The sequence below is a fragment of the Giraffa tippelskirchi genome, chromosome 8 (assembly GCF_054371585.1).
Source record: "Giraffa tippelskirchi isolate mGirTip1 chromosome 8, T2T-mGirTip1v1.2.pri, whole genome shotgun sequence".
Taxonomy (NCBI): domain Eukaryota; kingdom Metazoa; phylum Chordata; class Mammalia; order Artiodactyla; family Giraffidae; genus Giraffa; species Giraffa tippelskirchi.
The window spans coordinates 141,229,466-141,256,490 of NC_137282.1; the positions used below are offsets into that span (position 1 = coordinate 141,229,466).

General features: G+C 38.6%; 1 protein-coding gene across 1 annotated transcript; it reads left to right on the forward strand.

Moving 5' to 3' along the window:
• Window positions 1-1,284: 1,284 nt before the first annotated feature.
• On the forward strand, window positions 1,285-13,259 carry LOC145516262 (DLA class II histocompatibility antigen, DR-1 beta chain-like). The gene is made up of 6 exons (XM_081517399.1): window positions 1,285-1,448; window positions 8,027-8,296; window positions 10,429-10,710; window positions 11,458-11,568; window positions 12,047-12,070; window positions 12,381-13,259. Exons 1-6 carry the CDS (start codon window positions 1,349-1,351, stop codon window positions 12,392-12,394), a joined length of 801 nt encoding a protein of 266 aa, XP_081373525.1. The 5' UTR covers window positions 1,285-1,348; the 3' UTR covers window positions 12,395-13,259.
• Window positions 13,260-27,025: the final 13,766 nt, after the last annotated feature.

A 27,025-nucleotide genomic window follows, 5' to 3' on the forward strand; every position in this document is an offset into this window, starting at 1 on the left:
CAGTGCTCTCAAAATTGCTCTACAGTATTGAAAGATTGATTTTTTTTGACAGGTACACCACATAGGAAGAGATGTCCTTTCCCATTGAGGGAGAATCATTCCTAATAAACCTACTTTTTGAGGGTAGAAACTTGTTTATGAGGATGGACTACTAGTGAAATAACTGCTGAAATATTTTATTGCATATATTGAATAAAACAGACAACATTCCAGATATACACCTGAAATCACTTGGGCAGTTGCTAGTGGAAAATCTAAGTGAAATTTTGAAAAATAATTATTAGACCAGTATTTGTTCCTAATAAAGAGGTGGATAGTTTGCCACAGCACAATTAGATGAGTATTCTGGTGATGCCACTAACCTCAGTGGCAGCATCACTTGAAATATCTTTTCATTCAGGTTAAGTTATTGACTAACTTTAAAATTTCCTTTTGTTTATCAGAGACACCCCTACACGTCAGGAGATACAGACTATATAGTCTCCAATCAACAATTATAATTCTGTAATGTCATCCACTACCAGGAATACTATTTCTTGAGGTATTCACAAAATCATAGCACTTTTAAGTATTGAAATTTCTGAAGGACTGAAGTGACTTCTTTCCAATTATGAGAAAGTGAAAAGTGAAAGTCGCTCAGTCGTGTTCGACTCTTTGCGACCCCATGGACTGTATAGTCGAATTCTCCACACCAGAATACTGAATTGGGTAGCCTTTCCCTTCTCCAAGGGATCTTCCAAACCCAGGGATCGAACTCAGGTCTCCCACATTGCAGGTGGATTCTTTACCAGCTGAGCCACAAGGGAAGCCCTCATTTATGAGAATTTAAGTAATTTTCCCAAATCTGCACCACTAAGTTACGGTGCAAGTAGGACCAAATTAAAGATCTTCAATTACAATCATTTTCTCTCCACTCCCCGATCTCCTAACACACTCACATGCATTTGTCAAAACAGCTCTGTTTCCAAGTCAGAGGAATGAATGCTCCTAAAGAAACAAGTGTGTGACCATCACTGATCAGCACAAAGCTAGATCACAATAGGGGCCCAGTTAAAATATTTCATATGCAACTGGGTCAAACCTTTTAAGTTCTAAATTAAAACAATCCTTTTAGTGGATAAATTTCTAAGTTTCAGAAGAGGACCTTCCTATTGAATCTCTGACCAGCAACTGATGATGCTATTTGCCTCTGATGTTGATTGGTTGTCTAAACTGGGCTCACCCAATCCTGGAGCAAATGAGTTCCTTGGTTGGTATTATTTGGGATGTGGGTGGAGGAGGGTCACAGTACCCATTTGAGAGGGACTTGCCTGCTCCTCTCACTCTCTGTCCTCTGCTGTTCTCCGGCATGGTGTGCCTGTATTTCTCTGGAGGCTCCCGGATGGCAGCTCTGATAGTGATGCTGATGGTGCTGAGCCCTCCCCTGGCCTGGGCCAAGGAGATCCGACGTAAGTATATACCTTGGATGGTGACCTATCATGGGGTGGGTGGTGAGGAACGGAGTTAGCTTTGTCACTATATCCAGGCCAGGTCCCTTAAAAATTGTGATATATTCTTATTGACCACCTATCTTTATCATATGGATCCATAGTTCTTTCCACAGTAAAGGAGCCTGGGTGCTTGCTCACTTAATGAGAGTTGTATAAGTTGCTGCCATATATATGAACCATTTCTTTTCAACTCTCCTCCAATAAAACCTATCCAGCCTTGCATTCAATTCTCTTAGGGTCTTAAGATTTATAAATAAGAATGTCAAAATAATTCCTCATACAGCAGTTTCCTTTATTTATAGTATGTGTGTGTTGTGTGTGTGTGTGTGTGTGTGTTAGTCACTCAGTTGTGTCTGACTCTTTGTGACCCCATGGACTGTAGCCCACCAGGCTCTTCTGTCCATGGGATTCACCAGGCAAGAATACTGGAGTGGGTAGCCATTTCCATTTCCAGGGGATCTTCCCAACCCAGGGATCGAACCTGGATCTCCCACATTGCAGGCAGACTTTTTATGGCCTTAGCCACCAGTTATGCCAAAAAAGGGCTTCTCAGGTGGTGCTAGGGGTAAAGAACCTGCCTGCTAATGCAAGAGACATAAGAGATGGGGTTTGACCCCTGGGTCGGGAAGATCGCCTAGAAAAGGAATGGCAACCCACTCTAGTATTCTTGCCTGGAGCATCCCATGGATGGAAGAGCCTGGTGGGTTACAGTCCATGGGGTCGCAAAGAGACAGACACAACTGAAGTGATTTAGCACGCATGCCAAAAAAGGAAAAGTTTCACCAAAATTTTTCTGTGGATTCAAAAGGAGTTAGAAAGATCTCTCCTAGAAGATCCTGTGTTGTGTCCTCAATAGGACCTATGCTGTCTCTCCTTAATATGTAAGACTATAGCAAAAGGTCTCTCCCCATTAAGCCGTTTCCTTTGTATCGAGCTCCAGTGTTTATAAAGGTTATGTCCCTGTAATAGAGGTCCTCTGACAAAAGCTGGGGTTGGTTTTTCCTCTCTATTCTGTGGAAAGTACCCTAAAGCTTAAGCAGAGATTCTTAGTACTTGGAATGACTCTATAGATAAGGAGCACCTTATGGGATGTTCTATGACACTTAAAGAATTCACATAAATTCTGAAAACCTGACATAGGTTAGTATTCACCACTAATCTATTTTGAATCTTTCTGCACAATCAGTTTCTCCTACGTCTCCCCGTTCTCTGCCCTGAAGCTATAAGAAGGGATTTAACAAGTGGAGGACAAAATACATAAAATTCTGTTTTTGTAAGTCAATAGCAATCAAATATCAGCAATTTCATATTGTTCAAACCATAAACCCTGAGCAGGGTACAAAGTGTGAAGGTTGTTTCCATCCCATAGGGTTGAAAGTCAACAAGCAAGTCAAGAGGGTTCATTGGCCTATTGAGGTCTTGGCCTCAAATTTCATGGCTTCATTTATCATGTAGTCTCTGTACCTTAATTATTCATGTTAATAAATCTTTCCAGTTATTCCCTACCCCTTTTCCATTTATGTCATCACCATTATTAAAAATCCCTAAGTTTACACAGACCATCAGCACTATTTAGTCCATTAGATGAGATGAAATTTAGTGAAAATTTCTCTCTTTCTTAAAAATCACCTTTTACTTAACTTTGAATGTTTCTTAAAACTAGTGGGAGGAGAAAGAGGAAGTTTGTCTGAATTTGTCATAGAAGGTAGAAGGAATGTAATGTGTCATCAGAATAAAAGTGTTGGAGCTGGAGCCCCTTCTGGATGCTTTCCAGGATCCCCCCAAAAATCAACTTCCAAAACTCAGGGTTTATTTGTTTAGACCAAAAATCTGTTTGGTTTTTTTTCTGAACAACTATTATATATTGGGCTCAACTATTATATATTCCAGGCCCAGAAAATTCTGTGTGAATAAGGAAGAAAAGACCCCTGCTATCATGGAGACAGGAGAGAAAGAAAACAACCCAATAAACTTTAACAAAGAAAAAACATTTCAGAGACAAATAAGTGCTCTGAAAAAAATATGTCAGGGTCATGGAACAATGAGAATTGCATTCACCTGATTTCAGTTCAGGTAGCTAGTGAAAGTGACATTTAGTTGAAATATGAATGATGGAAAGCCAGTCATGTGAAGGATATAAGGGAACAGGGAAAGAATGAAGTGAGGAAGATATTTGATTTTCTAAAGGGACAAAAAGAAGGCAAGAAAGTGGCTGAAGCATAGAAAGCAAGTTGGCATGTGGAATAAGATGAGATTGAAGATGAAGTCAGGGGACAAATCATATTAGGTCCTGCTGGCTGTGGTAAAGCATTTAAATTTTCTTTAAAAAGATATGTGAATGCTACTGAGGGGTTGCTTCCCAGGTGGCGCTAGTGTTAAAGAATCTGGCTGCAAATTTAGGAGATCTAAGAGATGTAAGAGATGCAGGTTTGATCCCTAGGTCGGGAAGGTCCCCTGGAGGAGGAAATGGCAACCGACTCCAGTATTCTTTTTTTTTTAAATTTTAATTAATTTATTTACTTTAATTGGAGGCTAATTACTTTACAATATTGTAGTGGCTTTTGCCATACATTGACATGAATCAGCCATGGGTGTACATGTGTTCCCCATCCTGAACCCCCTCCCACATCCCTCCCCATCCCATCCCTCAGTATTCTTGCCTGGGGAATTCCATGAACAGAGGAGCCTGGTGGGCTATAGTCCATGGGGTTTCAAAGAGTCAGACAGGACTTGAGCACAGCACAGCACTGAGGGATTAGGAGGAAAGTCACTTGGTGGTGCTGTTTATTGAAATAGGAAAAGTTTTGAAAGGAAATAATTTGAAGTGGGTGGATATGTTAAGTTGTTTATGTTAAGTTTGAAATAATTTATTAACATATATGTGTAGCCTTCAAGAAGTCAGTTGAAAACATCAAATTGGAATTCAAGGGGAGGCCAGAGCCGAAGGTATGTATGTCATTGGGGTCATTGACATATGCACTATGTTAAAATCCAAGAAAGTAGGGGAAAGAGAGAGTGTGTGTAGATCAGAAAAAGAGAGCAAGGGCCATGTCCAGAGGGCCAAAGGCTTATGAGTCTGTAAAAGAGCCTGGGAAGGGGTACTATTGATGTTGGGGAAAACCAAGAGAATGTGATGCATGCAAGTGAAGAAAATAGATTTTTCAAGAAGGGAAGGAGTGGCAGTTGTGGTGAGTCTGACTAAGGAGGGTCAAGTGAGAACATGACAGAAAAATCAACACTGGGTTTGGCAGACTTGATGTATACAGTCCACAGAACATACAAGACAGGAGCTAGATTGGACCCTTTGAAGAAAGAATGAGAGCTGAAGAAGTGAGGAATGGATTACAGATGCCACATTTGAGTAGCTTAAATCAGGGGGAGACTGTGCCCTAGAATCAGAGAGTAAGCTGTACCTAAAGTATGAGAATAAACAAACCTGAAGAAACGCTGGGAGTACTTGAGAACCAGAGAGGTTCAGTCACCAGCAAAAAACACTAGAATGCCCTTGTATGTATGCAGGGGTGACTGGTTATGGGAAAAGCCATTGATTTATACAACTTTATATTTATTAGTGACCTAGAGTACAACAGTTATTCCTCTAGTTGATGAGGCTGGAGTAACAAACAAAACAACCCAATTTCTATCAGCATGGAACATCAAAACACTTCATAGTTGTTACGCACCAGGCCCATAAATTTCAGTATGTAATTCGTATACTATCCTATCAAATCTGTAGCAATTAAAATATATCTATGGAACCTAATATTCAGAAAGTTTCAATAATTTACCCAGTGTCACATAGCTGCTGCTAAAGCCTAGATTACATAGTGTGAAACTGAGTTTATGGAAATTCTTTTTCTTTTATGTCAGCATACTCTATTTGTGTTAGATTCATATATACATTTTTATCTTATAGAAAGCAATGTTTCTGCTCTTTTATGCTCAGAATGGTAATTAGTGATAAAATTAATTGAAGACAATTGCCAAATGATGATGAAGATATCATTTGCTTTAGAAATTAAACAAATAGATCTTGTGAGCTTACATTCATAGGGTTTATAAAAATTAAAATGGCAATGTATTTATTGAGTACTTATGATATGAACAGCACTAGAAAGAGTGCTAGAAGCAATAAATAGAAGGAATATTCATTAATTTTGCATTTATTTTACAAGTTTCATATGGGTTCATACTATGTGCAGGCTGTCATGGGCATGTGAAGAAGAAGAAAAAGAAGTATTAAATGTACTCCTTCTGAAATTTTGTTAGCAAATTGGGCTAAGGTTGCCAAATATAACACAGGATCCAGTTAAATTTAAATTTCAGCTAAACAACAATTTCTGAAATACAAATTTAACTGGGAAATGTATATTTTTATTTACTAAATTGGCAACCTTAAATTGGGCACATGAGTTGCAGTAAACAGTTCTAACCATATAAGCCACCATAAAAAAATTAACTTCACACAGTTTTATTCTTTAACTTTGTCATTGACAAGAAGGTATTAGAGAATTTCTGAATATTAAGATAGACTTGATCTGATTCACAATGCACTTTCTGCCATCATTTATAAGTGGAGGTCTCTTCTCAGAGTCTGGGGAATTGCTCATTTCTTGTTAACTGTATAAATGAGGTCATTTTCTCCCTTACTTTCTTCCTTTCCAAAGGGACTTGACTACAGAAATAAGAATTCTTTGTTTGACCAAGGCTGATAATTTAATGCCTACTAGTATTATTAGGAGCAGGAGACAAAGTTAGAAAATGAATTATTTGGAGCTTTGAATGGGAATAAAATGTCTGTGACTGTAGTTTGCTCCTATACTATAGACAAGTAATGGGCCAGTGGCACAGAAATTAAGAAGGAAGATGATGTGAAGGATAAATTACATGACTTTGTAATTTGTTGGTAAGGGAAACAAAGAAGGCTTTGTACTGAATAAATGTGTTTTACTGGAAAAGTAGCTCTCCACTGGGGCTCGATTCTTAAAAAGTGTAGATTTGATGTAGGACCAAGACAGACTATTGGCAAAACTTTAAATGTAATTCTCAGCTGCTCCAAAATTAACAATGCTTTTTGCACCATAGATTTTTTCAGATGGTTTATACTAGTGGAGCTCATCTGGTGACAGACCACCCCTCCTTACCCCTACTCCTTGACTCCTAAACATTTGGAAATATCTGGAGCCATTTTTGGTTGTTACACTGAGGGTCTCTTCTGACATCCACTGTGTAGGGGCTAAGGGATGCTGGTAGACAGCCCACCATGTACCCCACCCCAACCCTCAGAGCCATATTTGACCCCTTAACTCATCAAGTCAGATTTGCCAATTGAGATTTGTCACCAATTTTTAAAAAATCTGTTTTTCTGAGCTTTCTTAATTTGAAAATGCAGAAAAGAGATTGTAGCGCTATAATAGGGTTATGGTTTTAATTTCCTTAAGCTCCTCAGTAGTTCTCCTTACATATAGTATAAAGTCAAAATCCTAACATCACCTACAGGACTTGTTTAACTGGCTCAAGTACTTGATTTCTCCAATATAGTCTTTTTTTTTTTTTTTTTTTATGTTCTTTTTTTTTTTTTTTTTAATAAATTTATTTATTTTACTTGGGGGCTAATTACTTTACAATATTGTAATAGTTTTTGCCATACATTGACAAGAATCTCCAATATAGTCTTTTACCTCCTCCCTCTCACTCTCTGCACTTCAATGAAATTTTTTTTTCTAGTTCTTTAAAGAAGTCCATCAGTTCTTCCAAGGTTTTGTACATGGTGTATATGTACACCTGAAATGCGTCTCCCCTTTACCCTAAACATATACACACACACCCAGTTTCCTTCCTCAGTGCACACCGACTTAGCCTTTCACGTTACATTAAATGTCACTCTTTGAGATCACTTGGCATCTAATGTAATTCAGGTCATCCTATAATTGTTACAGAAGTCTAACACTTCTGGTATTTCTCACTCTTGTATAAATTCTTTTACGGTTTAATTTTGTCTGTCATTTTCACTAAAATGTAAGCTCCATGACTGGAGGGGACACATCTGTTTCTTTGGATTCTCAGAGAGTAGCACAGGCCTGTGTCAAGGTTGGCCCCAACCAAGCATTTGCAAAATGAGGTGAACATGTTTAAGGAACTGTTAAAAGAGCTGCAGGATGACGGGAGAGCGCTGGTTTTCTGGTGGAGGATTTAGGAAGAGGTGGTGAAGGGGCAAATCCTCTAAGTCCTCAGGCTTAGAAGACTCAGGCCTAGAGGGCTCCAGCCAAGCATGGAAGCTGGACTAGGTCAGGAAAGGCTTGGATAGGAGAGATTTTCCCTGGCCTCCCGCAGCCTCCGTCTGTTGAGATGAAAGAACTCAAGGCGAGCTGGTAGTTGGGGTGCCGTTGGAGCCAAGGAGGGGGTTAGGGTTAGTCCTAGCGGCCCCAACTGAGCCTGGGCGTCCCGCATTGGTGGGTGTGGCCCCTGCCCTCCAACCCTCATTAGCCTCTCCCCAGGAGTCCGCTCCTGTGACCAGATCTATCCTGTCTCTGCAGCACATTTCCTGGAGTATAGCAAGAGCGAGTGCCATTTCTCCAATGGGACGCAACGGGTGCGGTTCCTGGACAGATACTTCTCTAATGGAGCAGAGACCGTGCGCTTCGACAGCGACGTGGGTGAGTTCCTGGCGCTGACTGAGCTGGGGCGGCCAGACGCCAAGTTCTGGAACAGCCAGAAGGACTTACTGGAGCAGGAGCGGGCCGCGGTGGACACGTACTGCAGACACAACTACGGGATCTTGGAGAGTTTCACTGTGCAGCGGCGAGGTGAGTGCGGGGGTGGGCGGCCAGGAGGTTGGGGGGCAGTGTGTGTGTGTGAGAGAGAGAGAAGGTGGGAGAGAGAGACAAAGAGATAGAGAGACAGAGAGAAACAGACAGAGACAGAGATACTTCACTCAATCCGGGCGAGTGTGTATGACTGTGAGTGAGTACAAGTTAGGAGGGTTCCTGTGAGAGTGTGTTGTCAGCAGACACTGTGATTTTGTCAGTGTGTGATTGTGATATGGGAGAGACAGAGAGAGACAGGGCCAGAGACAGAGGTAGACCGGTCCAGGGTAAGTATTAATATGTAGGATGTGAGTAAGTAGAAGTTGGGATTCCTGTGAGAGTGTGTTGTTGGAGAGACAGTGTGTGAATTTGTCAGTGACTGTTGAGGGGAGTGTGTGTGTGTGAAGTGGGACGAAGAGAAGAGTGTGTGTGATGGGGACAGTGCCCTGGGGTCTGAGTGGGCCTGGAGGGAGGAAGGTGTTGGGGAGGGATACAGGAGGGAGGTTAAGAATTTGTCCATATCTTCCAGGTTGTCCATTTTATTGGTGTATAGTTGCTTGTAGTAGTCTCTTATGATCCTTTGCATTCTGTGGTGTCTGTTGTAACTTCTTTCTTGTTTTCTAATTTTATTGATTTGACTCCTCTCCCTTTTTTTTTTTCTTGATTGAATCTGGCCAAAAGTTTATTAATTTTACTTATCTTCTCAAGAATCAGCTTTCAATTTCATTGATCTTTGCTATTTCATATATTTCTGTTTTGGTCTTTATGATTTCTTTCCTTCCACTAACTTTGCATTTTGTTTGTTCTTTTTTCTCTAAAGTTGTAAGGTTAGGTTGTTTATTTGGGATCTTTCTTGTTTCTGAGTTAAGATTGTACTGCTATAAACTTCCCTCTTAGAACTGCTCTTGCTGTGTCCCACAGGTTGTGGATTGTTGCATTTGCCTTGTCATTTGTTTCTAGGTATTTTTTGATTTCTTCTTTAATTTCTTCATTAATCCATTGATTATTCAGTAACATACTGTTGAGCCTCCATGTGTTCATGTTTTTTACAGCTGTTTTTTTTCCTTCCTGTAACTGATTTCTAATCTCACAGTGTTGTGGTTGGAAAAGATGCTTTAGATTAATCTTAAATTTGTCATCTTACGATATTGTAAAAATGTCTTTTCCTCAGATTTCATTTTCTTTTTCAAGAAAATGTCTTTAACTGAATGCGTTAGCTTTAGGGATTGTATCAGGCACTAAGCATACATATTAATGAGTCTCCTATCCTCTTTTGAATTCAAATATGAGCTTAAAAAGAAAGAAAAATGTAAAATAATAATAGTTCCAATAGTAAATATGCTTGTTTTGCAAAGGAGATGGATTGATCAGTGGTATGTAAGAATTTATATAAATTTAAAAAAAATTAATGGCTTTCCCTCTCCTTCAGGACTCACCCTTTTCTTGAGATTTAACTAACAGAGTACAATCACATGCATCTTTTGTAGGGCAGAACCATTTCTGAGATATTCTAAGATATGAGTGCCTTGAGAGAGGCAGGATTCCCAGGATTTCATCCTTTCTCTCCACACCTATCCTACTGCTTTTCCCCAATTTATCCACATGGATTTGAATTAAACAAGGATAATAATAGCTAACACATATTGTGGGGTAAATTCCAGTTATTGTGTTACATACCTTAGGTATATTAATCCTCACATAATGAATGCTAAGAGATAAGTTAATACTATTATCCTCTTTTATAGATGAGAAATTCAAGACACAGAGGAATGTAAAAATTCTCCCAGGGTCAATCAGTAAGAAGTAGAACCTGGATTTGAACCCAGGCAGTCTGGCTTCAGAAATTATGCTTTTAATTAATATGCTATATGCCTTGCAAAGATGTGTAAACAATTCCATTCAACAATGAATAACTATTTCACTGCATGAGAAAACACATTTTCTCAACATCTTTCAAACTAACAGTCCAATGTGTAAATGTTAAAGATAAAGCTCATGGCACTAATTCCTCTTGTGCCACTGGGCCTCCCCAAAGCTGCAGTCTGGAACTTGAGAGTAGGGGCTGAAAGGCAGCTAACCAAGGAGACTTACTCTGTTGTCCTCACTAATTCCCTCCACCTTTTCTCTTCCAGTGGAGCCTACAGTGACTGTGTATCCTGCAAAGACCCAGCCCCTGCAGCATCACAACCTCCTGGTCTGCTCTGTGAACGGTTTCTACCCAGGACACATTGAAGTCAGGTGGTTCCGGAACGGCCAGGAAGAGGAGGCTGGGGTGATCTCCACAGGCCTGATCCAGAATGGAGACTGGACCTTCCAGACCATGGTGATGCTTGAGACAGTTCCTCAGAGTGGAGAGGTCTACACCTGCCAAGTGGATCACCCCAGCCAGATGAGCCCTATCACAGTGGAATGGAGTGAGCTTTCTGATCTCATAAATTCCTCACCCACCGTGGAGGGGGCTTGCTTTCCCCTGAGTGTCCCCTGAGTGCCTTCTCTCCCTACACCATGTGTTCATTTGCTCCTTGTTCTCCTGTCCTTCAGCTGAGGTTATTGGGGGAGCCCTGAGATAGCCTATGATAGAAATCCTCTGAGAGTTTACAGATATCCTGGGATAGTTTCTCCAAATACCTACACCCCCTGGGGAGGCATCTCTGCCTGACAAGGAGAAAAGAGATGTCCCTGTTCTGAGCTTCCTGTGATATCACAAGTCATGGACACTACATGGCCCTGGGCACCAGTCCCCTGCCTCGGATTGGGCTTCTGACACTGTTGCTCTGAGTTCTTCACTGTGATCTGAAAAGAGGTGCATCCTCTATAATGTAAGGATGTGCTTGACCTGAGAGGAGTCCAGCGTCAGCTATGCTTTTCATTACATCTGTCACCCTAGACAAGCTACTTAACCTCATTGAGTCCTTGGCTCCTCATCCATTAGATGTTGAAGTCATGTGACCTAATAGCATGGCTGTGATATTTAAATAAGTTCACTGTCTGAACCTTGTAGCTACTCAGTGTGATTTTTAATCTCTTTTCCAGAAATGGCCAATTATTCTAATTCTTCCAGGGAAGACTTCTTTCCTCATTCTCATAGTTAACAATTTCAGAGTCGCAATTAGAGAAGAGAATTTGGGATAAAACTGACTAAAACTGGCTTCTTTTCTCAGAGGCACGATCTGAATCTGCTCAAAGCAAGATGATGAGTGGAGTTGGGGGCTTTGTTCTGGGTCTGCTCTTCCTTGCGGTGGGGCTCTTCATCTACTTCAGGAATCAGAAAGGTAAGGAGCCTTTAGGCAGCTGAGCCTCCCCACTGACTTTTGGAGGAAGCCATATGGTTTTGCTCTAGTTAGTTCTCTGTGTATCAATTGCCTCTTCTAAAGCTTATTTCCCCCAACTGATCTTAATATCCTGGAGATCCAGAAATCTGTAGTCCATGGTTACTTATGGGTGAAACATAAGAGATTGTGGCTTGTAGAGATAAGGAAAGGTTAACAGGCATGGGCATTTGGGGTGCAGATCCTGGGACAATTGCAGGAAGAGACAATAAGGCCGACATAATTGCATTGGATTGGTATGAGAGAAACTTCATGGGTCACATGCTCTCAGTGTTTGCCCTCATATAAACCCTGGCATCAGATGATGTGGGTTATGGTGTTAGGAAGATCTCTGGTGGGGCCCTGGGGCTTGGACATTGTGTTTTGGAGATGAATCAACCTCTATATCTTTTAAGTATATATCTTCTTATGTCTCTCCTAGGACGCCCTACACTTCAGCCAACAGGTAATGCTTTTTATCTTTTAGAGTCGTATTTAGTTTCCCTAGAACAGGTGGTAGAGGTGATAAGACAGAGGCAGACATAATGAAAGACTTTGGACCTAACTTCTTGTCAGGCAGTTTACATTAAAGCTTCTTCTTTCAACTAAATAAAAGGCTTGTGCTGTAAAGTAGCTTTGGCTCAGGAATCTTAAGAATTTTTTCCCCTTCTAACCGTAACACTTTAATATTAACCTTAACATTCCCTTGAGAGAGGGGAAAAGGAGCTGCCTGTAGAGTTATGTCTGGAAATAACCCTCTCCTCTGTCTGTTGCAGGGCTCCTGAGCTGAGGTGAAGATGGTCACACTCAAGGAAGAACCCTCTGTCCCAGCTTCTTCACAGCATGAAAAGGTTTCCTGCTTAGCACTAACTCTTCCACAATGAAGTACTTTCTCAGGATCTCATTTGCTTCGGCTCAGTGACCCTGTAGACACTGTCCTCCTTGACGGCTTTCTCAGTCACCCCTACCCCCCTGCCCTCAGGCTTTGACCTGGGAGTTCTCAGTATTGATTCCAGTACCTTATGTTCTTTCTTTCTTGGTTCCCTTTGTTTTCAACTTCTGTTTCCTGTGCATCTGAGCTCATCTTCTGTTCATTTTACTTTATAATGTGTTCCCGCAAATAAATACGGAGTGAAAATCATCTGCTTCATATATCTTCAAAGAAAGAAGTCAAAGAAAAGAAAAAGGGAAGATTACATCACACAACAATAACGTTTTTCTTTATATTCCTGAATTTTGGTCACCTGTGGCTCTAGAAAGTTTCCTTTCTTCCGTTATTTTTCTCTTGGGTTTTCTGCATTCTGTTATTAGACATGTTTTCCTGTGCTAGCCCTTAATGAACCCATTTTCCTGAGAAAGCCCCTAAAGAACCCATTTCATGATGGTCCTCTACATCTCTGCATTTTCAAAGGCAAGTTTCTTTACACTATTGAATACAGAATTGGGACAACAAATGTAAGAAATGCAGGTAACTTGTAAGGATGTGATGCCCTCAGCATTTTTGTAATGCTCTTTTTGTCTCTTTTTCACTGATGTTTTAAAAGAAAGTATATAAACTAGGGTACTTCTTGAACTGTTTTTTTTGTTAGACTGATAGTGGGCTATAATACTTCAATCTTTTTCTGTCTCTCCAATAAACATCACTGATGTGCTGATTCTTTGGCTGGGATGCATTCTTCCCCATAAATAGTTCTCAGAAGTCTATCAAGACAAAGCCACAAGTCGATAACATGCATTTCTGAGGCCCTCCAGTTTCTGTTACACACTTACTGTCTGTCACAGGGAAATCCCATATGGGTCTTAGCAGAAATCTGAGACCATGCTGGGAAACAAAAGGGGTTGTATGAATACAGTGATGTACATCCAGCAATGGAATACTCTGCATTTTTAGAAAAAAATGAGACTGTCTTGCTATGGAGTAATCTCCAAAATTCACTTTCAGTATGTACAGAAGTGTGTGTACCATATACAGCATTTTGTTTAATAAGGTAAAAGAGGATAATAGGAACATGTCACTAAACCCATTCATTCGATCTATCTACATATCATCTACTTACATGCATAAGTAGAGACAAAGGAAGGATTTTTTTTTAACATTGCCTTTACAGCAGAATGAGGGGCTAAGTTGAAGGGGACAAAGATGAAAGCTGGACTTTTCCAAATCTTATTTAATATTTTAACTTGAGACATTTTTGAATATTTTGCATAATAAAAATTTAAATAATATGTGAAAGGTGATATCAAAAACTAAAAACAAGCTGTAATGATTGAAACAGACTTGTCAAAAATATATGATGAGAAACAAGCTAGAAAAGTAATTTTTTACTTTTCTTTTTTAACATTTTTTAACTCGTGCATAAAACATTGTGGAACTATAATTGTAAATCAGCATTTATCTATAAATTCCATAGACTTCAGTTGTATAAAGGAGTTGGATAAGTTCCGAGAAAGGTGACTACATTGGATAAGCAGTTAGTGGGTTTTGCTTTTATATTCCTTCTGAAGAGTCAGCTTTAAATGTAAGTCAAATCTAAAGAGTAGATAGTAGATTCAGAAGCTCATTTCAGAGTAATAGTAATTTGAACATAATTTTTCCATAGTCAGAAGCAACTATTGTTTTGTTTTCAACCATAGTCAAAATTTATTTTATGCATATATTGATTATATGTGAAACAGGTTATCATCTTATAGGAATTTGATAAGGTGATAGTTGTACCTGCATTATGTATACATTTGGTGTAAATTTTGTTTGATGCTAGGGTTGCAGCTTTACTCTCGCTTTGTTCTTTAAGATTAAGAAATGAGTTGTCTCATTTTGTTTGAGATCAGTGGTCTGAAAAATAATGTAGAAAAGTGAATGGTGTGAATATCTGAATTAAGATGCTTTCTGTTAGAAAACCCATTTTAATTGGCTTTACTTTAATTATTATAGTGAATCTGCAGAGTTGGTTATCAGGCTGGTAGCATCACTAATGATCTGAAAAGCAGGAAAAGACAACTGTTTCTTCTCCTGTGCTTTCATAGAAGGAAGGTGTCGCTACATTTAGAGTAGCTAAAAGACTGCAAAGTGCTGAAAGATTGTTGTCTTCACTGAGGAGAACAATTGAACTATTGCAGGGTTTATAAAGCTACTGAAACAGAGATTAAAATAATGGCCATTAGAAGATAATACCAAGAGGCAGAAATATGCATTTTAGCCAGGGCCCCTATGAACCAAATCATTTTGTACCGAATAAATCAAAGAATGTACCTAAAGAGACATTAATCTCATCAAGTAGCTTGTTAGTTCTTTACTTGTATTTGTTTTCTTTAATAGCAGAGGTATTAAACCAGGTATAACAGGAGATATTTGCATAACATGAGATATTTGTAATGGCACAGGCTCCTCTTTGTTCAGCCAACAAGTAATCTAAAGCAATTCTATTATCTAAACCCTTATAAGCTCAGAATAATTCTTATATTACAAGAATTTTTATAATTCTTACTATATGCTTATAGGCATATTTTGGGGTAACATACTTTGCTCCCCTTCAAGGCCAGGCTGCTTTGCTTTCTGCTTTGTGGTTTTATTTACTTTACCTTGGATTTTTATCATCAAGCTGTAAAAATTTTGAGAAAAATAATGGAATTATACTTTTTGCAACTTTATTATACTAAGCAAGGTACCAAATTACTTTGCTTCAATTTTTCTTTTAATTCTCATTACAATTCATCAGTGTTTTCATAAGAGGAATCAGGCTAATTTAAGTAGACACCAGTGAATATATAGCTAGTAAATGACAGAGTCAAGATGAAGCCCAAGTTTATTTCATTTCAACAGCACTAATTTGCCAGTCTACCATACCGTGAGGGGTAATTTTGTTCAGTCACTCAATTGCGTCCCACTCTTTGTAACCCCATGGACTGTAGCATGCCGGGCTTCCCTGTCCTCCACTATCTCCTGACGTTTGCTCAGATTCATGTCCATTGAGTCGATGATGCCTTCCAACCATCTCATCCTCTGTCGCCCCATACTCCTGCCCTCAATCTTTCTCAGCATCAGGGTCTTTTCCAACAAGCTGATTCTTCACATCAGGTGGCCAAAGTATTGGAGCTTCAGCATCAGTCCTGGAAGGACTGATGAATATCCAGGACTGAATGAATGAATATCCAGGACTGATTTCCTTTAGAATTGACTGGTTTGATCTCCTTGCTGTCCAAGGGTCTCTCAAGGGTCTTTCCCAGCACCACAATTTGAAAGCATCAATTCTTTGGCACTCAGTTTTCTTTATGGTCCAACTTTCAATCCGTACATGACTACTGGAAAAACTATAGCTTTGACTAGATGAAACTTTATTAGCAAAACGATGCCTCTGCTTTTTGATATGCTGTCTAAGTTTGTCATAGCTTTTCTTCCAAGGAGTAAGCATCTTTTAATTTTGTGGCTGCAGTCACCATCTGCAGTGATTTTGGAGCCAAAGAAAATGAAGTCTGTCCCTGTTTTCATTTCCCCCCCATCTATTTGCTGTAAAGTGATGGGAACAGATGCCACGATCTTAAGTTTTTTGAGTGTTGAGTTTTAAGCCAACTCTTTTCACTCTCTTCTTTCACCCTCATCAAGAGGCTCTTTAGTTCCTCTTTGCCCTCTGCCATTAGGGTGGTATCATCTGTATATAAGAGGTTGCTGATATTTCTATTGGCAACCTTGGTTCCATGTTTTGATTCACCCAGCCCGGCATTTCATATGATGTACTCTGCATATAAGTTAAATAAGCAGGGTGACTTAATCCCTTTGATTTGGGGTAGGTTCTGTTGATCATTTTGGAAATAGATTAATCAAGTCATAATTTTGAAGATAAATGAGAAATAGCTCGTTGTGACTCAAACATTCTTTGCCCCCACTTTAAGCTGTATCTCCCCCAACTTTTACTCAGGGTTTTCACTCAGGAACACATCTTCAAAAACAAGATGGCTCCAAGAATAAGGCAGGCTAGTCTCTTGGTAATGAAACAAGTATCCAAGTATATATGAATGAAATGGGTAATGTCAGTCCTCAGTGTCCAATCTCAATCTTCATTAAGTCTGGTGTGGGTGATGTTGATGTATAAATTCTGTTGTATATAAATAGGTACTCTATTCTGCTCCCCATTCCATTTTCTCCCCACCATTTGTCTTACCCTTTATCAGAGGCCAAACCCTAGGCTTTCAGATTCATTCTACTGAAGATGCAGACATTTCATTGACCAGGAGAATCAAGAACCAAAACCAAAATCTGAACCTAGAGCTAAGTAGAGATCTCCTAACAAACAAACACTGCTCTAGGTTTTTCCAGGTGAGAACAGGACCACAGCAACTGGATTGCTTGCGGATCCTCTTAATGAGACTGAGCTCTGATAAACTGGGACTTTATTTGGAAAGCTAGCTGACTGAGAAGATGGCAGGCTAGTGCCTGAAAATAACCATCTTATCAGGGCCTGAATGTTGGATTCTTTTCAGAGATGGGTGGAGGTGAGGAAACAAAGTAAAAAGACCCTTTAATTCTTACAAATACTCCTAGAATGGCAAGCCTCCGGCAGGAAATATGTTAACTTCACTTCTTTATAGCTCTTCACAGTGGGCAGGGTCAAGCTAGCTCCATGTTAGCCAAACAAAACATCCTAGACCAAGGGTCAAGTGGAAGGGGCTGGACAGGTCTCCCTGAGGCAGGCCATTATTTATGCCTATAATAAGAAAAGCAAAATAAGAATTAAAGTCACAGATGCAGATCCAGTATGGATTCAAAATTAACCCTTACAATTACAGAGTTACTATGAAGTTTAAATTGAATATATTGTGCTCTCACCTTTAGATTCCTTTCTCTTCTCCCTTCATCCTTTGATTTTGGAAAAGTCTCTCAATATTCTCACCTATAATAAATACAATCTTTCCAAATGAACTACACACTCCGTGTAGTGCCCTACACACTCCGTGATTTCAAATTATAATACAAAGCTGTATATTGGCAGACAAATAGTCACAAACAGCTATGAAAGAAAAGAGAGAGCCCAGAGATAGACCCATACTTACATGGACAATTAGTTTACAACAAAGGACCAAAAAATATAAAATGGAGAAAGAATAGTTTCTCCAATAAAAGATGTTGGGAAACAGGACAGCCACGTGCAAAATAATGAAACTAAACCACCTTCTCACACCTTACACAAAAACAACTCAAAATCAGAGACTCCTACATTCATAGAAAGTGAACCCATAAAACTCCTAGAAGAAAACATAGACTGTATGCTCTTTGACATGAATCTTAGTAATACCTATCTGTGTATGTCTTCTTGGAAAAGGAAATCAAAAGCAAAAATAAATGAATAGAACTACATCAAATTAAAAACCAACATCAAAAAAACACATCTTTCTGCACATTAACAACCAACACCGACAAAAAACACAACCTACGAAATGGGGGGAAATATTTGCAAATCATATATCTGCATAAAATATCCAAAACAAATAAATAACTCACACAACTCAACAATAACAAAAACTCAAATTTAAAAAGACACATACATTCCAATGTTCATACCAGCATTATTTGTAGTATCCAAGATAAGAAAGCAACTTAAATGCCCAACAATAGATAAATAGTTAAAGAAGGTGTTTTACATGTATGTATACATATATAATATATACACTATGGAATATTAGTCATAAAAAGGAACAAAATCCTGCCATTTGCAACAATATGGATGGTACTAGAGGGTATTAGGTTTAGTGAAATAAGTCAGAGAGAGGAAGACAAATACTGCATACTGTTACTTATATAGAGAATATAAAAAACAAACAATGAATTAATATAACAAAACAGAAAATATATTCAGTGTAGAAAACTAACTAGTGGTTACCAATAAGGAGAGAGAAAGGGGGAGGGACAAGATAGACTAAGACTAAGAGGTACAAACTATTATGTATAAAATAAATAAGCTAGAAGGATATATTGTAGAGCACAGGGAAATATAGCCATTATTTTGTAACTTTGAACAGAGTATAATATATAAAAATACTAAACAACTATGTACACCTGAAACTAATATAATACTGTAAATCAACTATACTTCAGTTATAAAAATAAAAGAAATAATAGAACATTAACTTATTTCATTTTTATAACATATATGGCTAAATTACTTAATCCACTGTCGTTCCTTATCCTTTTAATTTTGGAGTTCTATCATCTGCATTATTTGTCTTGAACATTTCTTGTCTTTTTAACTGTGTAAAGTTTTTAGGACTTTCTTTTCTATTGAATATCTCTCTTTTCAACCTACAACAAGATTTAATTTATTTTACCTAGTGCAATAAAAAGTTATGCAATTTATTGCATTTAATTTTATCACTGTTAATTTTTAAAGTTAAAAATATAACTCTATACACATGTTATTCACTTCGAGGAAAAACACTCCTGCATATATAAAACAGATTAGAAGAAAGTTGCTTCTGTTGTCCTTTTTCCACTAACTTCAAAATATTAAAAAAAAAAAAATTTATATACTATTAATTGGGAATTTAATTCACAGATTAATAAAGCAGTCTTACACATGATACCAATAATAGTTATTTCTAAAAATTATATGTTTCATTGAATGATTTTGCATTTGATTAAAGTTTGTAATAATATATGTTACAAACTGGACCAAAGCCTTGTCTAACAATAAAATGAACCATGCCATCTAGGGTCACCCAAGACGGATGGGTCATGGTGGAGAATTCTGACAAAACATGGTCCACTGGAGAAGGGAATGGCAAACCACTTCAGTATTCTTCCCTTGAGAACCCCATGAACAGTATGAGAAGGCAAAAAGATAGGACACTGAAAGATGAACTCCCCAGGTCAGTAGGTGCCCAATATGCTACTGGAGATCAGTGGAGAAATAACTCCAGAAAGAATGAAGAGATGGAGCCAAAGCAAAAACAACACCCATTTGTGGATGTGACTGGTGATGGAAGTAAAGTCTCATGCTGTAAAGAGCAATATTGCTCTTTACAATGGACCTGGAATGTTAGGTCCATGAATCAAGGCCCATTGGAAGTGGTCAAACAGGTGATGGCAAGAGTGAACCTCGACATTTTAGGAATCAGTGAACTAAAACGAACTGGAATGGGCAAATTTAACTCAGATGACCATTATATCTACTACTGTGGGCAAGAATCCCTTAGAAGAAAAGGAGGAGCCATCATAGTCAATGAAAGAGTCTGAAATGCAGTACTTGGATGCAATCTCAAAAATGACAGAATGATCTCTGTTCATTTCCAAGGCAAACCAATCAATATCACAGTAATACAAGTCTCTGCCCTGACCAGTAATGCTTAAGGAGTTGAAGTTGAACTGTTCTATGAAGACATACAAGACTTTCTAGAACTAACACCCCAAAAGATGTCCTTTATCCAAAAGTAGGAAGTCAAGAGATACCTAGAGTAACAGGCAAATTTGATCTTGGAGTACAAAATGAAGCAGGTCAGAGGTTAACAGAGTTTTGCCAAGAAAATGCACTGGTCATAGCAAACACCCTCTTCCAACAACACAAGAGAAGACTACACATGAGCATCACCAGATGGTCAATACTGAAATCAGACTGATTCTATTCTTTGCAACCAAAATGGAGAAGCTCTATATAGTCAGCAAAAACAAGACTGGGGGCTGACTGTGGCTCAGATCATGAACTCCTTATTGCCAAATTCAGACTTAAATCAAAGAAAGTAGGGAAAACCACTAGACCATTCAGGTATGACCTAAATCAAATCCCTTATGATTATACAGTGGAAGTGAGAAATAGATTCAAGGGATTAGATCTGACAGACAAAGTGCCTGAATAACTATGGATAGAAGTTCATAACATTAAACAGGAGGCAGTGATCAAGGCGATCTGCAAGGAAAAGAAATTCAAAAAGGCAAAATGCTTGTCCGAGGCGGCCTTACGAATCGCTGAGAAAAGAAGAGAAGCTACAGGCAAAGGAGAAAAGGAAAGATATACCCATTTGAATGCAAAGTTCCAAAGAATATCAAGGAGAGATAAGAAAGCTTTCCTCAGTGATCAATGCAAAGAAATAGAGGAAAACAATAGAATGGGAAAGACTAGAGATCTCATCAAGAAAATGAGCAATACCAAGGGAACATTTCATGAAAACATGGGCACAACAAAGAATAGAAATGGTATGGACCTAACAGAAGCAGATGATAAGTCTACAAGCAATAAATGCTGGAGAGGTTGTGGAGAAAAGGGAACCCTCTTACACTGTTGGTGGGAATGCAAACTAGTACAGCCACTATGGAGAACAGTGTGGAGATTCCTTGAAAAACTGGGAATAGAACTGCCATATGACCCAGCAATCCCACTGCTGGGCATACACACCGAGGAAACCAGAATTGAAAGAGACACATGTACCCCAATGTTCATCGCAGCACTGTTTACAATAGCCAGGACATGGAAGCAACCTAGATGTCCATCAGCAGACGAATGGATAAGGAAGCTGTGGTACATATACACAATGGAATATTACTCAGCCATTAAAAAAATACATTTGAATCGGTTCTATTGAGATGGATGAAACTGGAGCCCATTATACAGAGTGAAGTAAGCCAGAAAGAAAAACACCAATACAGTATACTAATGCATATATATGGAATTTGAAAGATGGTAACGATAACCCTATATGCGAGACAGAATAAGAGACACAGATGCATAGAACAGTCTTATGGACTCTGAGGGAGAAGGTGAGGGTGGGACGTTCTGGGAGAATAGCATCGAAACATGTATATTATCATATGTGAAACAGAACACCATTCCATGTTCGATGCATGAGACAAATGCTCAGGACTGGGACAATGGGATGACCCAGAGGGATGGGATGGGGAGGGAGGTGGGTGGCGGGTCCAGGAAGGGGAACACATGTAAACCCATGGCTGATTCATGTCAATGTATGGCAAAAACTACTACAATATTGTAAAGTAATTAGCCCCCAACTAAAATAAAAAAAAAAAAAAAGAAGAGGTGTCAAGAATACATAGAAGAACTATACAAAAAAGATTTTCATGACTCAGATAACCATAATGGTATGATCACTTACCTAGAGCTAGACATACTGGAATGCGAAGTCAAGTGGGCCTTAGGAAGCATCACTACAAACAAAGCTAGTAGAGATGATGGAATTCCAGTTGAGCTATTTCAAATCCTGAAAGATGATGCTGTGAAAGTGCTGCACTCAATTCGGCACCAAATTTGAAAAGCAGAGCAGTGGCCACAAGACTGGAAAAGGTCAGTTTTCATTCCAATCCCAAAGAAAGGCAATACCAAAGAATGCTCAAACTATCGCACAATTGCACTCATCTCACACACTAGCAAAGTAATGCTCAAAATTCTCCAAGCTAGGCTTCAACAATATGTGAACCATGAACTTCCAGATGTTAAATTTGGATTTAGAAAAGGCAGAGGAACCAGAGATCAAATTGCCAACAACTGCTGGATGATAGAAAAAACAAGAGCTCCAGAAAAATATCTACTTCTGCTTTATTGACTATGCCAATGTCTTTGACTGTGTGAATCACAACAAACTGTGGAAAATTCTTTAAGAGGTAGGAATACCAGACCCCCTTACCTGCCTCCTGAGAAATCTGTATGCAGGTCAAGAAGCAACAGTTAGAACTGGACGTGGAACAACAGACTGGTTCCAAATAAGAAAAGGAGTACATCAAGGCTGTATATTGTCACCCTGCTTATTTAACTTATATGTAGAGACATCACGCAAAATGCTGGGCTGGATGAAGCACAAGCTGGAATCAAGATTGTCAGAAGAAAAACCAATAACCTCAGATATGCAGATGGCACCATACTTATGGCAGAAAGCGAAGAAGAACTAAAGAGCTTCTTGATGAAAGTGAAAGAGGAGAGTGAAAAAGTTTGCTTAAAACTCAACATCCAGAAAATGAAGATCATGGCATCCAGTCCCATCACTTCATGGCAAATAGATGGGGAAACAATGGAAACCATGAGAGTCTTTAAATTTTGGGGCTCCAAAATCACTGCTGATGGTGACTGCAGCTATGAAATTAAAACACGCTTGCTCCTTGGAAGAAAAGCTCTAACCAACCTAGAGAGCATATTGAAAAGCAGAGACATTACTTTGCCAACAAAGGTCCATCTAGTCAAGACTATTGTTTTTCCAGTAGTCATGTATGGATGTGAGAGTTGGACTATAAAGAAAGCTGAGCACCAAAAAATCGATGTTTTTGAACTGTGGTGTTGGAGAAGACTCTTGAGAGTCCCTTGGACTGCAAGGAGATCCAAACTATCAGTCCTAAAGGAAATCAGTCCTGAATATTCATTGGAAGGACTGATGCTGAAACTGAAACTCCAATACTTTAGCCACCTGATGCGAAGAACTGCCTCATTTGAAAAGACCCTGATGCTGGGAAAGATTGAAGGCAGAAGGAGAAGGGGGCGACAGAGGATAAGATGGTTGCATGGCATCACTGACTTGATGGACATGAGTTTGAGTAAGTTCCAGGAGTTGGTGATGGACAGGGAAGCCTGGCATGCTGCAGTTCATGGGGTGGCAAAGAGTCAGACACGACTGAGTGACTGAACTGAACTGAATAATACACACGCAACCTATCTTTCAATTAATTTAATATATTCAATAACTTTATTATGGAAGAAAATTATTACTTTATCTTATCTTAGAGCACTCTGTCACATGTCTTTACTAATTGGATTTTCATTTCATATGCTAATTTTTTTAATGGTTAATAAATTAGTGACTACTTTAAAATGTTTCTATTACTTAAGAAAGGCAATGCCAAAGAATGCTTAAACTACCGTACAACTGCACTCATCTCACAGGCTAGCAAAGTAATGTGCAAAATTCTCCAAGCCAGCCTGGTTCCCAGTACAGGAACTATTAATTTCCAGATTTTCCAGCTGGTTTTAGAAAAGGCAGAGGAACCAGAGACCAAATTGCCAACATCCGCTGGATCACCAACTAAGCAAGAAAGTTTCAGAAAAACATCTATTTCTGCTTTATTGACCATGCCAAAGCCTTTGACTGTTTGGATCACAATAAACTGTGAAAATTCTGAAAAAGATGGGAATACCAGACCATCTGACCTGCTTCTTGAGAAATCTGTATGCAGGTCAGGAAGCAACAGTTAGAACTGGACATGGAACAACAGACTGTTTCCAAATAGGAAAAGGAGTACGTCAAGGCTGTATATTGCCACTGTGCTTATTTAACTTATATGCAGAGTACATCATGAGAAACGCTGGGCTGGAAGAAACACAAGCTGGAATCAAGATTGCCAGGAGAAATATCAATAACCTCAGATATGCGGATGACACCACCCTTATGGCAGAAAGTGAAGAAGAACTTAAGAGCCTCTTGATGAAAGTGAAAGAGGAGAGTGAAAAAGTTGGCTTAAAACTCAACATTCAGAAAACTAAGATCATGGCATCCGTTCCCATCACTTCATGGCAAATAGATGCGGAAATAGTGGAAACAGTGATAGACTTTATTTTGGGGGGCTCCAACATCACTTCAGACGGTGATTGCAGCCATGAAATTAAAAGATGCTTACTCCTTGGAAGAAAAGTTATGACCAACCTAGACAGCATATTAAAAAGCAGAGACATTACTTTGCCAACAAAGATCCATCTAGTCAAGACTATGGTTTTTCCAGTTGTCATGTATGGATCTGAGAGTTGGACTATAAAAGCTGAGCGCTGAACAATTGATGCTTTTGAACTGTGGTGTTGGAGAAGACTCTTGAGAGTCCCTTGGACTGCAAGGAGATCCAACCAGTCCATCCTAAAGGAAATCATTGTTGAATGTTCATTGGAAGGACTGATGTTGAAGCTGAAACTCCAATACCTTGGCTACCTGATGCGAAGAGCTGACACATTTGAAAAGATGCTGATGCTGGGAAAGATCGAAGGCAAGAGGAGAAGGGAATACAGAGGATGGGATGGTTGGCTGGCATCACCAACTCAACGGACATGAGTTTGAGTAAACTCCAGGAGTTGGTGATGGACAGGGAGGCCTGGTGTGCTGCAGTCCATGGGGTCACAAAGAGTTGGACACAACTGAGAGACTGAACTGTACTGAACTTCTAGAAAAGAAGTGTGTGGTTCTTCAACATTGGTGCTCCATCCTGCAGCTTCTAATTTTGTTTTTCAGAACTACACATGGCTTGTTGTTGGAAAGAATATCCTTTCAGCTATTATATACGATCATCTTATAAGCCCTGTCCCATCGCCAGTATTCTTAAAAAGTATTTAAATGTTTAGCTTGCCAATCTCAAAATATGAAAAAAAATTATTTATAACACATAACAATACTTATGATGCTGTCTCATTTTACCCCATTCTCTGTCATTCCATAGCCTATATAAGATTTATTTTCCAATATCCTCCAAAAAGGACTTTTTGAACTCTGTCCATTACCCTGATTCTTGCAACTGTTCATTAAATTGATTAGCTAAATGCGCCCAGAGGACACTGGAGTTTCAGGCACAGTGTCTCTCTCCTTGTTCTTTACTTTCTATTGCCAAATCCAGAAACTTGATTTACTAATGATCCTCAGAAGCCAAGGGGGAAAGGAGAGGTACGTAGACAGAAAAACAAGACACTACCTTTCAGAAACAATCAGATGTCTCAGGCATAAGGGTGACTCCTCTGTTGTTGTTCAGTCCAGTAATGTTTAAAACAGCGCATTTTTGTTACTCATGGATGTAGACAACATGTAGAACTTAGGTTGTAGTAATTGATTCATTTAAAAAAAAATAAATTAGTATGATTTGTAAATTGTATGTGTAATTTATATGAACAAGTTTTGATAATGTTCTCTTTATTGTATTTCAGTATGTTCTTGATATAGAATTACAATTTTTTTTGCTTGTCCTATTATTCTGTGATATGGTGAACTTTAACTTGGCTTTACCTGATTACCATGTCACAGGTAGTGAATACTGAGTAAATTATGATTTTCTATTTGTCAAATTAAACATGATATTTTCCTGGTTGCAATAGCACAGCTTCCAATAGTACTAATTATTGTTGGCATCTAGGGACATAGATTCTTCTCAGATCTAGAAACAATAGTGACTGCTATCCAACCTCTCCAAGAAGTGTTGAACTTTCCATATTAAGAGAAATACATTTTTCCAAAATAAAGGAGATTCTATTTATATTGTATTCCAAAATTTCAAACTTGCATTACATTATGCTGAGAAATCTGAAGTAATGGTTGAGAACAATAGATTGGATTTAGGAATTTTAAAGACACTGTTATCTTCAATAAGGTGGAGACTTGTGGGGACCTATGGGGTCATTACATAAGATCAACTCAAATTTTATTATTTCCAGAGGAGAGTAACAATGCTGATGAGGGAAGTCTTTAAGTAACTAGAATTGCTACAAGTAGCTGCTTCAATTTATATCAAGTGAAGTTCAACTCAGCTGCTCAGTCGTGTCTGATTCTTTGTGAGCCCATGGACTGCAGCACACCAGGCTTCCCTGTCCATCACCATCTCCTGGAGCTTGCTCAAACTCACATCCATCAAGCCAGTGATGCCATCCAACCATCTCATCCTCTTTTGACCCCTTCGCCTCCTGCCTTAAATCTTTCCCAGCATTAGGGTCTTTTCCAGTGAGAAGTGCTGGCATTCATTAAAAGTAGTTTTATTGATATGCATATCCATGAAATTAAAGTGATAAAAATAGATTCAATATAAGGGGCACTATTCTCTTTGGAAATTGAACATAAGGTGGTATGATGCAATGGCTGAGCTTGTGGAGTTTGGAATCACATAAAATGGCTCAATTTACCAGCCTTGCATCATTGCAAGTTACCTTCCATCCATCATCTTTTTATCTGCATCTGTAGAAATAGAAAGTGTATTCCACGAAGATGATGTGAGAATTAAATTTTCAAAAGATGTATAAAAAAGCCTAGCAAAATTAATTCATGGTATAAAGTAAAAGGCTTAATAATTTTGGTTATTTTTATTGTGATATGGCGAGTATTGTCACAAGAACTATTAAGGTACATAAAGGATTGCTTATCAGAGTTGTAGTGAAGTGTGAATTAATTCAGAACTTTAAGAAGATAATTGATCTCTAAAGTCCATTCTAAATGTGAGATATTTACATTAATGTGTACTGTTTATCTGAAAATAAAATTTTGTATTAAATTATATATCAAAATATGCAATTTATAGTTTTTCCAAGGTATTCCATTTCCTGAACACTCTGTAATATATTCATTAGCAAGGTCTACTTATTTCTTTTCTTTTTTTAATTTTATAAATTAAAAAATTTGGTTGGAGGAAAATTGCTTTACAATGTTGTGTTCGTTTCTGCTGTACAACAATGTGAATCAGCTCTAAGTATACATATACCCCCTT

Coding starts and splice junctions, on each gene's coding strand:
- LOC145516262 (XM_081517399.1), top strand. CDS start 1,349: ATGGTGTGCCTGTATTTCTCTGGAGGCTCCCGGATGGCAGCTCTGATA. Junction 8,297..10,428: donor TTTCACTGTGCAGCGGCGAG/GTGAGTGCGGGG, acceptor TTTCTCTTCCAG/TGGAGCCTACAGTGACTGTG. Junction 11,569..12,046: donor CTACTTCAGGAATCAGAAAG/GTAAGGAGCCTT, acceptor TGTCTCTCCTAG/GACGCCCTACACTTCAGCCA.